Below are 15296 nucleotides of genomic sequence, written 5' to 3'. Positions count from 1 at the left end.
AATACTACCATGGGAATGGGGAGATTCTCAATGGCACTAATAAGGCCAAGTGAAGGAAAATGTAGAATATGCTTTTCATAATATACATATATATGCATAGAAAAAATTCTAAGAAAATACTGTTTATTAAAATGCTAACAGAGGGGATGCATGGTGCAGTTTGTGTCCCTGCTGCTCTGCTTCTAATCCAGCTCTCTGCTAATGTATCTGGAAGGAAGTGGATGATGACCATGTCACACAGAGGCAGACCCAGATGGAGTTCTTGGCTTCTGGCTCCAACCTGGCCCAGCCCTGGCTGTTTAGTCATTTGGGGGAGTGAACTCCTGGATGGAAGGTCCCTCTCTTTCTGACATTGTCTTTCAATTAAATAAAATAGATCTTTTAACAAAGTGTTAACAGTGGATTTTACTATCAGAATAATTGCTAGTTTCTTTTTTTCAGAATATCTCCAGTGAGAATGCATCATTTTCATAATCAAATTTTTTATGAATACTATCATAAAGATTTATATATAATACTGAAGTTAAGAGAATTAATTGAAGCAATGTAACTTCGATAGAATGTTTGCCTTTTTGGTGTAAGCATTGCTCCTTTCCTTGAAAATGCTAAATATATTCGTGGTAAGGGTTTTTTTTCTGTGTTTCTGTAACACAGAAATTTTTTTTTCCTCTTATTTTGTCACTTATGTGAAGCAACTGAAAACCTGTTCTTCGTCACTATTATCAAATTTCACAAGCCCTGCTGGGAAAATATTCAAAGTCATGATAATACCAAGAAAACCTAATCCTCCTTCAGCTACTCTCCTGGGCTTCAAAAAATTCAGTGCCAGGACGTGTAATCTAAAATAAGCCTTCAGGGCCTAAGATTAAATTAGGCACTCTGGTTTAGCTACCCAGCGAGACTGATGTGGGGCAGCCTTTCGTACTGGAAACCAAAGTGCACAAAGAATAGAAAAACCCAGGCAGTCCATGACTACCCGGAACGACTCGATGGATCCAGCGACCTCTAAGTCAAAAATAACCAGGACATGGGTCACATGATCTAAAAAAAGACTGACTGTCTAAAGTTTTTATTTTTGCTTTCTTTTTTGTTTCTTTAAATTTATTTATTTAAAAGGCAGAGAGTTACAGATGGAGAGAGGGAGAGATAGAGGGAAAGGTCTTCCATCTGCGGGTTCACTCCCCAAATGGCCACAGCAGCCAGATGTGGGCAGATTGAAGCCAGGAGCCAGGAGCCAGGAGCCAGGAGCCAGAAGCTTCTTCTAGATCTCCCACACAGGTATAGGGGCCCAAGCACTTGGGCCATCTGCCACTGGTTTCCTAGGCCATAAACAGAGAGCTGGATTAGAAGAGAAGCAGCTGGGACACAAACTGGTGCCTATATGGGATGCTGGTGCTGCAGGCAGAGGTTTAGCTTACTACATCACAGCACCAGCCCTCCTCCTCCTTCTTTTTTTTTTTTTTTTTAATTAATGAACTTATTTGAAAGTCAAAGTTATAGAGAAGGAGAGGCAGAGGGAGAGAGAGAGAAAGAAAGAAAGAGAGAGAGAAAGCAATCTTCCATCTGCTGCTTTATTTCCCCAATGGCTACAACAGCCAGAGCTTGGCCAGGCCAAAGCCAGGAGCTTCATCCGGGTCTCCCACATGGGTGCAGGGGCCATCTTCTGCTGCTTTTCTAGGCACATTAGCAGGGAGCTGGGTTGGAAGTAGAGCAGCAGGGATTTGAACCAGTGCCCATATGGGATGCTGGTGCTGCAGGCGACAGCTCTACCTGCTATGCCACAGTGCTGGTCCCTATTTTTGCTTTCTTAAATTCATTTATTTCAAAGTCTGAGAGACAAAGAGAGGTATCTTAGACCCACTGTTCATTTCTCAAATGCCAGGACTGTGCCAGGCTGAAGCCAGGAGCCCAGAATTCTATCCAAGTCTCCCAAGTGAACAGTGGCAAGGACTCAATTACTGTAGCCATCACCCTGCTGCCTCCCAGGGTGACCTTTAGTAGGAAGCTCAAATGGGGAGTATAGCCAGGACTCGGATCGTGCATAATCTGGGATGTGGGTGTCCCAAGCCACTTCTTAACCACTGAACTGAATGCCCATCCCTGTCTAAACTCAGTACCTCCAAGTTGGCATCAGATGCTACTAACTGGCAATCCCATTTCTTTTAAAACCATGAAAATAATTTTTTGAAAGATTTATTTATTTGAAAGAGTTACACAGAGAGAGGAGAGGCAGAGAGAGAGAGAGGTCTTCCATCTGCTGGTTCACTCCCCAGTTGGCCGCAACGGCCGGAGCTGCGCTAATCCGAAGCCAGGAGATGGGAGCTTCTTCTGGGTCTCCCATGTGGGTGCAGGGGCCCAAGGACTTGGGCCATCTTCTACTGCTTTCCCAGGCCATAGCAGAGAGCTGGATTGGAAGAGGAGCAGCCAAGAATAGAACCGGTGCCCATATGGGATGTTGGCGCTTCAGGCCAGGGCGTTAACCCGCTGCACCACAGCGCCGGCCCCGAAAATAAATTTTTAAAAAAGATTTATTTATTTGTTTGAAAGGCAGAGTTACAGAGGGGCAGAGGCAGAGAAAGGAGAGAGAGAGAGAGAGAGAGAGAGAGAGGGAGAATCTTCCTTCTGTTGGTTCACTCTCCAGATGGCTGCAATGGCTGGAGCTGCGCCAGCCCAAAGCCAGGAGCCAGAAGCTTCTTCTCGGTCTCCCATGTGGGTACATGGTCCCAAAGACTTGGGCTATTCTCTACTGCTTTCCTAGGCCATAGTAGAGAGCTGGATTGAAAGTGGAGCAGCCGGGACTCAAACCGGCACTCATATGGGATGCCGGCATTGCAGGCAGGTGGCTTTACCTGCTATATCACAGCATCGGCCACTCAAAAAAAATTTTTTTTTTTTTTTTGACAGGCAGAGTGGACAGTGAGAGAGAGACAGAGAGAAAGGTCTTCCTTTGCCGTTGGTTCACCCTCCAATGGCCGCTGCGGCTGGCGCGCTGCGGCCGGCACACCACCCTGATCCGATGGCAGGAGCCAGGTACTTCTCCTGGTCTCCCATAGGGTGCAGGGCCCAAGGACTTGGGCCATCCTCCACTGCACTCCCTGGCCACAGCAGAGAGCTGGCCTGGAAGAGGGGCAACCGGGACAGAATCCGGCGCCCCGACCGGGACTAGAACCCGGTGTGCTGGCGCCGCTAGGCGGAGGATTAGCCTAGTGAGCCGCGGCGCAGGCTTCAAAATATTTTTTACACGTGGAAGCAGCGAGGCTGAAGGAGCCTCTTCCATGTGCTGTAGTGAATTCTGTGCTTCATTCAGAATTAAATCACTTACCTTGTGGTTCCAGACAGTCTGGAACTCCAAGGTGAGCCCTTCTCCTAGGTAGCAGCTGGTAGCAGAGACAAGAGTTTGAAAACTCTAAAGCAGCAGACAAATGAAAGGGCTTATTATCTTTCTTCCCCAACTATGGAGCAGTCAAGAGAAATTAACCCTCTTATTTGTTAACCTCAATAACAGGGTTTAACTGATCTGTAGCCATGGATGGCTCAGATAATTGCCCTAATTAGTTTGGTATGGAGGGGAGGGCTGGGGCAGGGAGCATTTAGAACTCAAGTGATTAAGCCTAAATTAAAAGAAAAAAAAGAAAACCACAACAAAACAAAAAACAAAAAACCTATGCCTTACAGGTTTCACATGTGGATCCCAGATGCTACTGCTGCCAAGACTTTTAGGCCACTTTTTGTAGTAGAGGGCTAGATTGGAGGGACAGCCTCAGGCAGAAGATGGTGAAAAGAGGAGACAGTTTCAGTTGCTAAAGAAAGCCTCAGGATGGGGAGGGGAAGGGTGGAGAGTGTGTGTGAGTGTATGTGTGAGTGTGTGTGTGTCTTGGCAGCTGTGCCTGCACTCAAGTTCAGTGCGCCTGCAGTTGGAAGTGATTGCACTGTTACTTTGGATTCTAAATTTTAAAATGTGGATGCACACCCCCAGCTTGCCAGGGAAGGTGTGTAGGGGATTCGGGTCCCATTTAGGAATGGAGACAGGTAATTATGCCAGAAAAAGAGCTACATTTTTATTTCAATGACAAACATCAAATCCTGTTTCTTTGCTCTTTGCTTCCCCCGCCCCTGAAAATGGTAAACACAGGGAAAGAAAGAGGAGTTCCAGACCCTGGTTACCAAGCTGTTACAGACACACAGGAAATGGCTTTCCAAGTCCGGGCTGTAAACCTGTCATTTCCAGGGCTTGTCTGTGAGCCTAGAAAGGCGAAGATGACACTGAAGCCATTCCTGGCTGTGGCAAGCTGTGCTGGGGAACTCTGGGGAGGCCTTCCCACACCCAGGTGCGAGGATGCTAAACTCAAGCTGTAATTTCAAATGGTCAAGGAAAGCCAGTGAAATGTGAGGCTGAAATTGTGGCTGAAATCTGTCTCTTTTTGTTCAAAGACTGTAGACTTTGCAAAACAAGTGGAATATTTTTGAAGGCAGAGTAGTATATTTTCAACCCTGTTTCTATATTTTAAGGCTTCCAGTGAAAGATGATCCAAATATGTCAGAAATACACTACAGAATCCCTAAACTATGCATCAATCTTCCTAAAACATGTACCTATGGACTTTGTTAATATAACCCACCTCATTGCTTCTCGGCCTTTTGGCTAAGATCAAGTGTAAAATAACCCACCTTGTGTCTCAAACCAACTGTTTGCTTCGTGAACTGGTTTTGAATTTACTTGTATTCTGAGTAAGATTCTAGGAGTAAGATGTTCTTTGAACCACATGTGAATAAAAGAACCAGTCTATTGGTTAGTTCAGGTATTTTTGTCCCCCCATTCCCACTCCCAGCATACTGAGTAGGCACAGTGGCTCTGGAATCAGATCACCTGGGTTTCCAAGCTCAGGCACCTACAGCAAATATGTTTAACCTCTCAGTACCTCAGTCTTGTCCGTCTAAAAGTAGGGTGACAGTGCCTACCCCCATAAATTAACTAAGTTAATGCATCATGGCAAATATCTAGAGTAACGCTTGGCACATAGTAAGCATTTAGTAACTGTTGGCTGCCCATGTAGTGCCACACATGGGAGAAACCAGTGTAGGGGTGCAGACACAAGGTGCACTGGGGCAGGCATTTGGCCTGGCAGTGGATGTTGGTCACACTCTCACATCCCACATCAGAGTACCTAACTATGGTTCCTGATCCAGCTTCCTGATAATGTGGGCCCTGGGAGGCAGTTATGATGGCTCAAGTAATTAGAGTCCTGGCATTCCCGTGGGAGAACTCTATGGCGTTCTCAGCCACCAGCCCCTAGCCATTACAGGCATTTGGGGAGTGAAGCAGTGAGCCTGGAGCCTGCCCTCTCCATATTTTTCTCAAATAATTAAACAAAAATTGTACGGTGTATAAAGGAAGAAACACTTGAGCTGATTCTTGGAGAAAAGGAGTTCACTAGGTAGGTGAAGGGCCCAGCCAAGCAGATGGAATAAGCAAAGGCACAGAACCACGGAAGTAAGCAGCTTATCTGGGAAACTGTAAATGACTCATCAAAGCAGGAATGAGGTTTATGAGAATGAAGGGGTGGCAACTACAGGATATTCTGGCCAAACCTACCTGTGATGGGAAACGAGGCAGAGGGAGATTTCTGGAATGACCGAGATGCCATTGATCAGAAATGAAACATGGGAGATGGTTTGGGGTTTCATACAATGCTTCATTTTGGACATGTAGTAGGTGACAGGCTTTTAACTCATGTGCAATTGGAAATCTACAATTGGATACACAGGTCTGCAAGTCCTCTAGCACAGGAAACCGTCAATGTTACTGATGGTGCAGGCCACATAGTTATTTCTTCCTCATTTCACAAAACACCACAGCTTACATGATCACTTTTAACTACTTTTACAAAATTTAGTCTGCTTGGCTCATGTTCCTAACTAAACGGTTCTAGTTTGGAAGAAAAAGTCTAGATTTTTTTAAACTTGAAGATTCATGTCTTTTTCTTATACACTAAATATGTAGCATCCTCTAATGAACTCTTAAAGGTGTAAAAATCACAGACCCACCCATTATCTAACTTTATCACCCAAAATGCTACAAATAATTGCACTGCACTTTGGTCTGTAGAACTCGAAGCGGAGATCACATCTTCTCAGCTACCCCCTGTTCACTCTGTTGAGTATTAATTACTACATGAGAAGCATTAAGATGTGAGCCGGGGGTGGGCTCTGGTGTAGTCATTAAGATGCTGCTCGGAACATGCCTCACATTGGAGTGCCTGGGTTTGAGTCCCGGCTTCCTGCTAACGTGCACCCTGGGAAGCAGCAGATGATGGCTCAGGTAGCTGACTCCTGTCACTCATGTGGGAGATGTAAACAGTCTTTGGCCTGGCTGAGTCCTGGCTGCTGCCGGCATCTGAGATGTGAACTAGCAGATGGGAGCTGCGCCTCTCCAATAAATAATTTACAATGGAGAATAAAAATAGCTCAGTAGAGAAAACATGACCAAGTACGGCTACACAGAATGACAGCTGTTCAAAAAGTTCACAGAAAAGTGGAATTAAAAGATAACATTGTTTTGGCACCAAAAAAAAAATTGAAACCCAACTGTAAGGAGTCTTCAGAAGTTCATGCAAAGTATGTTATGAAGAAACTATGGATTTCACAATTCTTCTCTTTAGTAAACTTACTTTTTAATAGGGAAATTAACAAAAAATAATATTAGGCATATAGAGTCATACAAATAACCAGTAACACAGGATTTCCACTAACTACAACAGAAGATATGGGGCAGAGATGGTAATTCACATAGTCTCTATTCCATAACTAAATTTTGATTGGTGGACAGGTGGTTTACTGTGATGGTTTCAGGGTTCAAGTATCCTGAGTTAAATTCCAAACTCACCGGTCACTGGCTGTGTAATCTCATCCAAGTTACTGAAGATCTCTTTATTATAAAGTATGGATACTAATACCTACTTTAGTAGGTTGAGGATCAGATAATACATGCACAAAGCATCTGGCACACAAGAAGCACTCCCTAAATGGTAATACTAATTACAACTTAAAACATGACATGGCAGCGTACTTGTCACAGACGCATATTCAAATGTTAATGTTCTACAGTAACAATAATATTGAATAAGCAATTTTATTTTCATGATCTATTTACACTGTACAAACACTGTTGAAAAGCACCCTACAGGTTCACAGTACAATATATTTACTTTAAAAATATATTCCTTTATAAAAGGTTCACATAGAACATTGGCATGTTAACATGTGACAAAACTCTGAAAGCATGTCACCAATTATGTGTTAGCAAGAATGCTTCCCAATGTTGTCAGTTTCACAATCACAGGTCAAATGGTGATTTTAAATACATACAAGTTTTAAATAAAAAAAAATGAATTCTACAGTGGAAAGTTCTTGAGGCAATATGTATTAGTTCATTAACATATAGAGATGTTGTGACATTATAATCCACAATATCAACTTAATTGGCCCAAAGACACATCTCAACAAGTTTAGCAGTCCAGAAATTCTTGTCATTTGTTGTTTTCTATTTTTTCTTCTTTGTTGGTTCTCCTGGTTCTACTTTGCGCTTTTTAGAAGTATGTTCATCTTTTTCATCATCTTTAAATGGGAAAGGAAGAATTTTAATAAGTAATTAAAAAAACATAGCAAGTACTCAAGTTTTATTGGCTTTATACCAAAGCAATCACCTTTATCAACTGTTTCTTTCAAAGTTTCCCATAAAAACCAAAAAATTAACTTTTAGAACTCTGATTTTAAGTGCAAGGGAAAATAAGCAAATTTTTTTTTTCAATTGCAGTGATACAAAATTCAAAGCGACCCTGTAGTGCTGTGTTTAGGTATCTTAAAACAAGTGATTTTATTTCCATAAAAATTAATTATTCTGAAAAGGCTAATCCCACATATTCTACAGTATATACATTGTGGATATTTAAATATAACCTATACTTCGCAAGAATGGAGCACACTGCTTTGTTTCTACAGAGAACATCAATCTAACCATGACATAATTCAAGTGGTTATCACTGCTCCTTTCCTTGCACTCTTTCCATCCCCCAAGACAACTTACCTTCCTCATTCATTGCACAACACCCCAGTCTCTATTCTGACGTTACAAAGCACTCACAGGTAGAGGTTTCACCGAACCTTCTCCATTTTCAGTGTGGTTAGCTCCCCCCAACTCCAAGGAGGGTCAGAACATTCAAAAGGCAACAGAAAAACAAGCCTTCTTTCCTTCAAATTCCAGAAAAACTGGAGAGAAGAGGAAGGCTAGAGAAGAGGAAGGCTAGAGAAGACCTTTTCATTAAAAGTGTCTTTTCCAACTTTCAAAAATTATTAGTGTCTACAGTCCCAGAAAATTTCCAATTAATAAAAATGTTGTCAAGCTGGGAAAGGTGGACCTTTTGGTTCTATTTAACAAATACAACTACATGGTTCAATAAAAACACATACTGGTCACTAAATTCCATATCCTTAAACACACATGGGGTATTATTTCTAAAAACTCCTTAGTAATTAATATTTAGAAGATGTTATGATTTGTGAAATAAAAATTTAGTTTGACTATATTACTGTATTTATTGTTGCTTTTGAATTTGTTTTCTTAACCAACAGGTACTCAAAAGTTCAATAGGTATCATGTAGCAATTTACAAAATATTCTGATGTCTGAAAATGGCCTTCATATTAAAAACTAGAGAACTACTGATATCAAATTGTAAATTATTTGAAGAAAATATATTTAAGATCTTCAGCCTTTAATTCCCTTCAGCTGATTTTATCTAACTCAAAACATCTCATTTGTTGATGTGGGCAATAATTACCAACAGGGGTTCTTCTTCATCTTCAAACACAACATGGCGACATTACTCATGTTTCACAGAGCACTATGTATTTATGTAGGCAGTGCAATGATCACAATTCAGATCACTGACTCACACAAGAATTTATAAACCAAAGTTTTACCATTAGTTTATCAGAGAGACACAAAAAGACTAGCTCTATAAACCAACTGACATTGTATATAGCTCAAGCAAGTCAAGGCTTTTTATTTTAAGTTCAAAGCATAGCCTTTGAGGTTATTTTCAGTAATCGAAAAACTGGAAATATTTTCTGAGTCTACCATAAAATCCATTATTAATAAATTTAAACATGATCCTAAGACACTTCTGCTTTTATTCTGCCTCTTACAAGTAAATTACTAAGTAACAGACAAAACCACAAACTACTAAGGCTGAAAAAAGTAACTTCCCATCAGCAATTTAAGAAGAGCTAATGCCATCTAGTGTCAAAACAAGGTACTGTTTCAAAAACCCAGCAGGAAAACACACAAAAATCTGGAAATGTTCAGACACCAACATCACTGAGCTTTCTCACTCTGCACAACACAGTACAGATGCACTGATGTGGAAATGATTTTTCTATTATGGAACTGCAGTCACATAGGTAAGGAAGTTTAGCTTGCCTATATAAGCTACCTTTGTAAATTCTCAAAAAAGTAAAAGTAAACAGATGAAAATCCTTTAATTTTTACATGTTAATAAGGCTACAATTAATCTTTCAGTTTTACTTATTTACATTGTACAACCATTAAACAAGTAGATTAAACAAGATCCAGTGATGAGTTTCTGACATTTCCCAGCTTCTCAAGTATCTGGAAGAAGTTAGCTGGCAAAAAGGCCAAAGGTCAGAAATGGGAAGGCAAAATAAAAACAAGGTAAATCATAACCCCAAACTTAGATAATTTAACAGTGTAGACTTTCTGATTGACAATATTTTATGAATTTCAAAAGGAGGTTGAAAATGTCAGAGAAACTGGAAGGTACTTATTACACAAAGAATCATGTTCAATGACCAGCACTACAGACAATATTTAAGATTTCACAACTATCTTTTCAATATTATGATCCAGCCTTAAAGCAGTTAAGCCTTGGGTTGTCTGGGTTTTTGACAGTGCCTGTTTGCCTTCTGATGGAGAACCACCAAGTGATCAAAAGGACAGACATTATCTATGCACACAGCACTATTATTTGTTAAATTTGGAATCCTTTCTAAAGTCAAAAGGCAACCTAGGAAAAAGACTATCCATTCTTGCTTGCTTACCCTGGCATATTTACCTGGCATTTTTCTGTATAGTGACAAAGATATGAACACACTAGCCTATGAGCAAGCCACACTGAATACCAATTCTAGTGCCCTTATTGCCATTCTTCCCATAGAAGGATAGCTTTTGCAAATATTCCAGTTTGAACAAATCAAGGAAACAAACTCTAGTTTAATAAGGCACAATTTCCATGGAAGGCTTGAATTTCAGTCCTCACTCTACCTCTTGGCTGTGTAAAGAGAGGTAAAATCTTTAATCTGACATCACTTTCTCATTTGTAAAATAATGAATCATATACTTTTTATAAGCTGCAAAGAGTAATAAATTAGAAAACTTCTGTAAAAAATATCAACTTCAGGGGCCAGCGCTGTGGCGCAGCAGGTTAAAACCCTGGCCTGAAGCGCTGGCATCCCATATGGGCGCCGGTTCGAGTCTGGCTGCTCCTCTTCCAATCTAGCTCTCTGCTGTGGCCTGGGAAAGCAGTAGAAGATGGCTCAAGTGCTTGGGCCCCTGCACCAATGAGGGAGACCCAGAAGAAGCTCCTGGCTCCTGGCTCCTGGCTTCAGATTGGTGCAGCTCCAGCCGTTGCAGCCTGGGGAGTGAACCAGTGGATGGAAGACCTCTCTCTCTGTCTCTACCTCTCTCTGTAACTCTTTCAAATAAATACAATAATAAATCCTAAAAAAAAAATCTACTTCAGAACTTGCAATTTGTATAATTTGTGCCACTGAACAATTCACATACTCATTTCCATATTCTTCCTATCTGGTTTCAAAGTGTTGTAAATGTTAAATATTATGAAGTTCAGGTATTTTTATTATATAAAATACCAGAAAATGATAAGGTATTATAAATGTCCATTTCACTTAAAGTCTCAAAAAAGATGCTATTTACTAAAGATTTGCTTTCATTAGTGTCTTCTAAGACAGGTATGGAAGTTAGGGAATGAAATGGAAAAGTGAGTTAGAATCAAAATTGGAATAAAAGCTGCAAGTTATTTATTTATTTGAAAGAGTTACAGAGAGAGGGAGAACATGCGCGCATGTGTGCGTGAGAGCGCTTCCATCTATTGTTTACTCCCCAAATGGTCACAATGGCCAGGGCTGGGCAAGCCTGAAGCCAGGCCTGGAACTCCATCCTGGTCTCCCTCATGGGTACAGAGGCCACAACGGGCCTCGTCTTTTTCTTAAAACATAACTCCATTTAGCTGTATAAAGGGCTAAACAAGCAGCTTTTGTAATGTGGAAGATCAGAAATCTGTTTCACCAAAATGGTCTGTGGGTTCTTCCTGCTGTGTTCTTGAGAAAGACCCTGTGCATTCAGCCTTAAGTCAGGGATACCTCAAACAGAAGCACTTGCTGTGTTTTCATGAAAGAACATAAGTTACCCAGGTGTTTGAAGTAGAACCTCTGCCATCTCCGCCAGTAGTCTAGGTGACTGATGGACAGCACGAAATTCATCTTAAACATGATAGTCTAAAACATTTAAATCTACAGTTATCCACTAAATACAATGTACCAGTGATGTTACAAACAAAAAAGCTCTGGGGGCTGGTACTGTGGCACAGTGGGTAAAGTCGCTTCCTACGAGGCTGGCATGTCGTCTGGGCGCTGGTTCGAGTCACAGCTGCTCCACTTCTGATCCAGCTCCCTGCTTATATGCCTGGGAAAGCGGTAGAAGATGGCCAAGTCTTTGGACCCCTGATACCCAAGTGGAAGACCCAGAAGAAGCTCCTGGCTTCCGGCTTCCAACTGGCTCAGCTCTGGCCGTTGCACCATTTGGGGAGCTAACCAGAGGATGGAAGACTTCTCTTGCTGTCTCTCCCTCTCACTGTGTAACTCTGCCTTTCAAGTAAATAAATCTTAAAACAAAAACAAAAACAAAACTACATCCTATTGTTATCAGAGACTTTTGGAAAAGGAATCACATCTATGTGGCAAGTGCAACCAACAGCAGCAGTATACATAAGGAGCAAGTGACATCTAAGAAGTTACACCTGAGATTCTCTTCCTCTTTGAGGTGGATTTCGAAGGGTGAGTGAGTTTATCAGACAGAGGAGGAGGAAAGAACATTCCAGACTGAGGTGGCACACTTAGTGGAAGGCAGGAAACCAAAATGGCAGCGTCTATTCAGTTCTGAATTTCAAGACCAGGTGGGTGAAAGGATTTAAACAGGCAAGTTACACGGCCTGATGTGACTCTCAGAAGGATGTAACTGAGGATGCGTGGGAAGGATGCAATTAAGGGGCTAAGAGTGTGGAGGCAAAGGTTACTGTGAGGGTCCAAGGAAGAGATGAGATTATGAACAAAGATAAAGCAGTCCTGTCGTTATTGTCCTATCAATGGGCAGTAATGCCCAGGTAAATTCACTTTTGCCACACTAATTTAGGCTGTAAAGCACATCTGCTTTCCTATGAAATAAAGCCTGGGCACTATGCAGTCACAACCCTAAGGATCCAGGAACGAATTTCGTGCCGTCCATCAATCACCTAGACCACCAGCGGAGATAACAGAGATTCTACTTCAACACCTGGGTAACTTGCGTTCTTTCATGAAAACAGGGCAAACACTAATGTTTGAGGTATCCCTGACTTAAGGCTGAATACACAGGATCTTTCTCAAAAGCACAGCAGGAAGAACCCACAGACCATCACAGCCGGTTGGCCGATTCGCTGAACGGAAACGTGGCTCAGGGACGATCTCATCCCAGGGATCCAAAGATGCTGAGCTCGGAGCCTGCCCCTCCTTACCTGACTCCAGCGTCTCCTCCCCTTCCGGTAGAAGCCTGGCTTTCTTCGCATTCTGCGGGGCATCATCGCCATTGTCCTCGTATATGTTAGACCACTTTATAGCCATGTCCAGCTCTGGGGGCGGGGGTTTCTTCTCCGCTGTGTAGGTCTCCGGCGGGGGCACATAGTTTGACTTCCAGATTTTGAACTCCTTTGGAGGCTGTTAAGGAAGCACAGGAAGACGCCCTGTGACGAACCGAGGTCCCTATGATCCACACAGGCACATGCACCTGCCTGCCCTTCGCTTATCGTCCAGGCTGGCTGTGTTTTGTTTTTTTTTTTAAAGGTTTTTAAGCAACATTTTTCCATCAAAATCACAAATACGGTTACGTGAAAAGCCAAAGGGTTCCCTATACGAATAAAGCTCATAACTTTTAGTTACCAAAGAAGAATCCAGTCTCAGGGATACTACGCCAAGGCTGACCCCTCCAGGAGGCTGCAGCAGACACTGTCTTGGAAGCAGCACCGCAGGCACTTCGGCGTCAAAGGGAAGGGGTCTCGGGGAGAAGCTGCAGCGGGGGGGCGGGGAGTCACCACCGTTAGTCCTCGCCGCGCGGGGTCGGGGCACCGAGCGCGGAGGTGGGGGTCTCCTCGCGGGGGGCGGGGCTGCGGGGCAGGGGCCCGGGCTCCCCGGGGCTGGAGCGGCATCCCGCGGGGGGCTGACTGCGAGCGGGGGGCGGAGAGCGGTGCTCGGGGGGTCGGGGCGAGGGGGCGGAGGCCGGGACACGGGGCGGGCACCTCACCTCCTCCGGCGCCTTCACGACGTGCCTCTCCCAGTCTATCTGCTTGTTGAGCGGGTTGTAGAGAAAGGCCGGGCGAGTCACGCTCCGGAACAGCTCGTCGGGTCCCGGCAGCCGCTTCTCCGCCTTGTTCCCGCAGCCGCCCGCCGACTTCGCCGCATCCGAGGCCCTGCGACCCGTCTCCTCCGGCTCGCTGTTATCCTCTTCGCCCGAGGAGCCCGAACTGCTGCTCCCATAAGCTGCGAAATAGCTCAGAGGGTCCTTCTCCTCCGCTGCCATGACGGCTGCGCGCAACCACCCCGGACTACACCGGAAGCCGGAAGCGGCTCCAGGTCCCGCCCCACTATTGGCCCCGCCCTAAGCCTGGCAGATGAACTACCTGTGTGCGCCCCCTGGCGGCGACGCTGCGCTACTGCCCCCTGGCAGAGGGGCTCAGGCAGGACGCAGGTTGAACAAGTTCCCAAGGGAGGGTTGCTTTGGCTCCTTTCCGGGTGAGCCCAGAGAAATGAAGTCCTGAGCCAGTGGCTCCAACTAGTCTGCATTCAGTTAAGTAGAAGAACTAACAGTTCGTCTTTTGACTTGCACTCCACTTTAGCTCCTACCCCAGGAGATCAAGATTTCTTAGTGGTTCCACTGCATCTCGTCTAACAAATACCAATGACTCAGTGTGCTTCATTGTCCTTTCCTGCTTCACCTTTTTTTTTTTTAAGATTCATTTATTTATTTGAAAGTCAGAGTTACACAGAGAGAGGAGAGGCAGAGAGACAGAGAGGTCTTCCATCTGCTTCACTCCCCAATTGGCCACAATGGCTGGAGCTGCGCTGATCTGAAGCCAGGAGCCAGGAGCTTCCTCTGGGTCTACCACAAGGGTGCAGGGGCCCAAGCACTTGGACCATCTTCTACTGCTTTTCCAGGCCACAGCACAGAGCTGGATTGGAAGTGGAGCAGCCAGGTCTTGAACCGGCGCCCATATGGGATGCCAGCGCTTCAGGCCAGAGCTTTAACCCACTGTGCCACAGCGCTGTGTCCCCCCCCTCCCCCCAGTCTTTGACTAAACTCCTCCCGGTGGCATCCCATTTCACTTGGAGGGGAGGCTCCTAAATTTTCCTTGGTCAGCCTCTTCTTGCCAGCCTGGCTCTCTTTGCAATCTATTACACTAACTCCCACAGATACTTACTGACACTTTGTGGAGCATGTTACACAGTTGCAAGTCAGCCTAACCTCTTCTGCAACATTAGCTACCTAATGCTGTGCTTTTCTTTCTTTCTTTCTTTTTTTAACAGGCAGAGTGGACAGTGAGAGAGAGAGACAGAGAGAAAGGTCTTCCTTTGCCGTTGGTTCACCCTCCAATGGCCGCCGCGGCCGGCGCGCTGCGGCCGGCGCACCGCGCTGATCCGATGGCAGGAGCCAGGAGCCAGGTGCTTTTCCTGGTCTCCCATGGGGTGCAGGGCCCAAGCACCTGGGCCATCCTCCACCGCACTCCCTGGCCACAGCAGAGAGCTGGCCTGGATGAGGGGCAACCGGGACAGAATCCGGCGCCCCGACCGGAACTAGAACCCGGTGTGCCGGCGCCGCAAGGCGGAGGATTAGCCTAGTGAGCCGCGGCGCCGGCCAATGCTGTGCTTTTCAATGCGGGGTCTCCACCCCTACTC

At 44.4% G+C, this 15296-nt stretch overlaps 2 protein-coding genes across 4 annotated transcripts in view; one reads left to right on the top strand and one right to left on the bottom strand.

Moving 5' to 3' along the window:
* Positions 1-8774, top strand: part of LOC149125642 (uncharacterized) — a 57233-nt gene extending 48459 nt beyond the window's left edge. For both annotated transcript variants that reach the window (XM_089337118.1, XM_089337114.1), the window contains one exon: positions 8629-8774. In XM_089337118.1, the coding sequence (XP_089193244.1) occupies positions 8629-8678 (50 nt within the window). In that variant the 3' untranslated portion in view covers positions 8679-8774. The remainder of the gene's footprint in view (positions 1-8628) is intronic.
* C7H1orf52 (chromosome 7 C1orf52 homolog) lies at positions 6650-14886 on the bottom strand. 2 transcript variants are annotated; one of them, XR_016237219.1, is made up of 4 exons: positions 13648-14488; positions 13287-13413; positions 12866-13064; positions 6650-7614 (listed from the first exon to the last, which is right to left on the bottom strand). XR_016237219.1 is itself a non-coding variant. In XM_002715886.5 (3 exons), exons 1-3 carry the CDS (start codon positions 13921-13923, stop codon positions 7541-7543), a joined length of 549 nt encoding a protein of 182 aa, XP_002715932.1. In that variant the 5' UTR covers positions 13924-14886; the 3' UTR covers positions 6650-7540. The 2 variants fall into 2 exon arrangements, 1 of the variants encoding a protein (XP_002715932.1); XM_002715886.5 differs by lacking the exon at positions 13287-13413 and having other exon boundaries at positions 13648-14886.
* Between the last annotated feature and the right edge of the window lie 410 nt (positions 14887-15296).

Source organism: Oryctolagus cuniculus, chromosome 7 (assembly GCF_051225735.1).
Source record: "Oryctolagus cuniculus isolate XC-2025 breed Fujian yellow rabbit chromosome 7, ASM5122573v1, whole genome shotgun sequence".
In the NCBI taxonomy this organism is placed as follows: Eukaryota; Metazoa; Chordata; class Mammalia; order Lagomorpha; family Leporidae; genus Oryctolagus; species Oryctolagus cuniculus.
The sequence above is the reverse complement of the archived record's forward strand: the minus strand, read 5'-3'. Positions and strand labels throughout refer to the sequence as shown.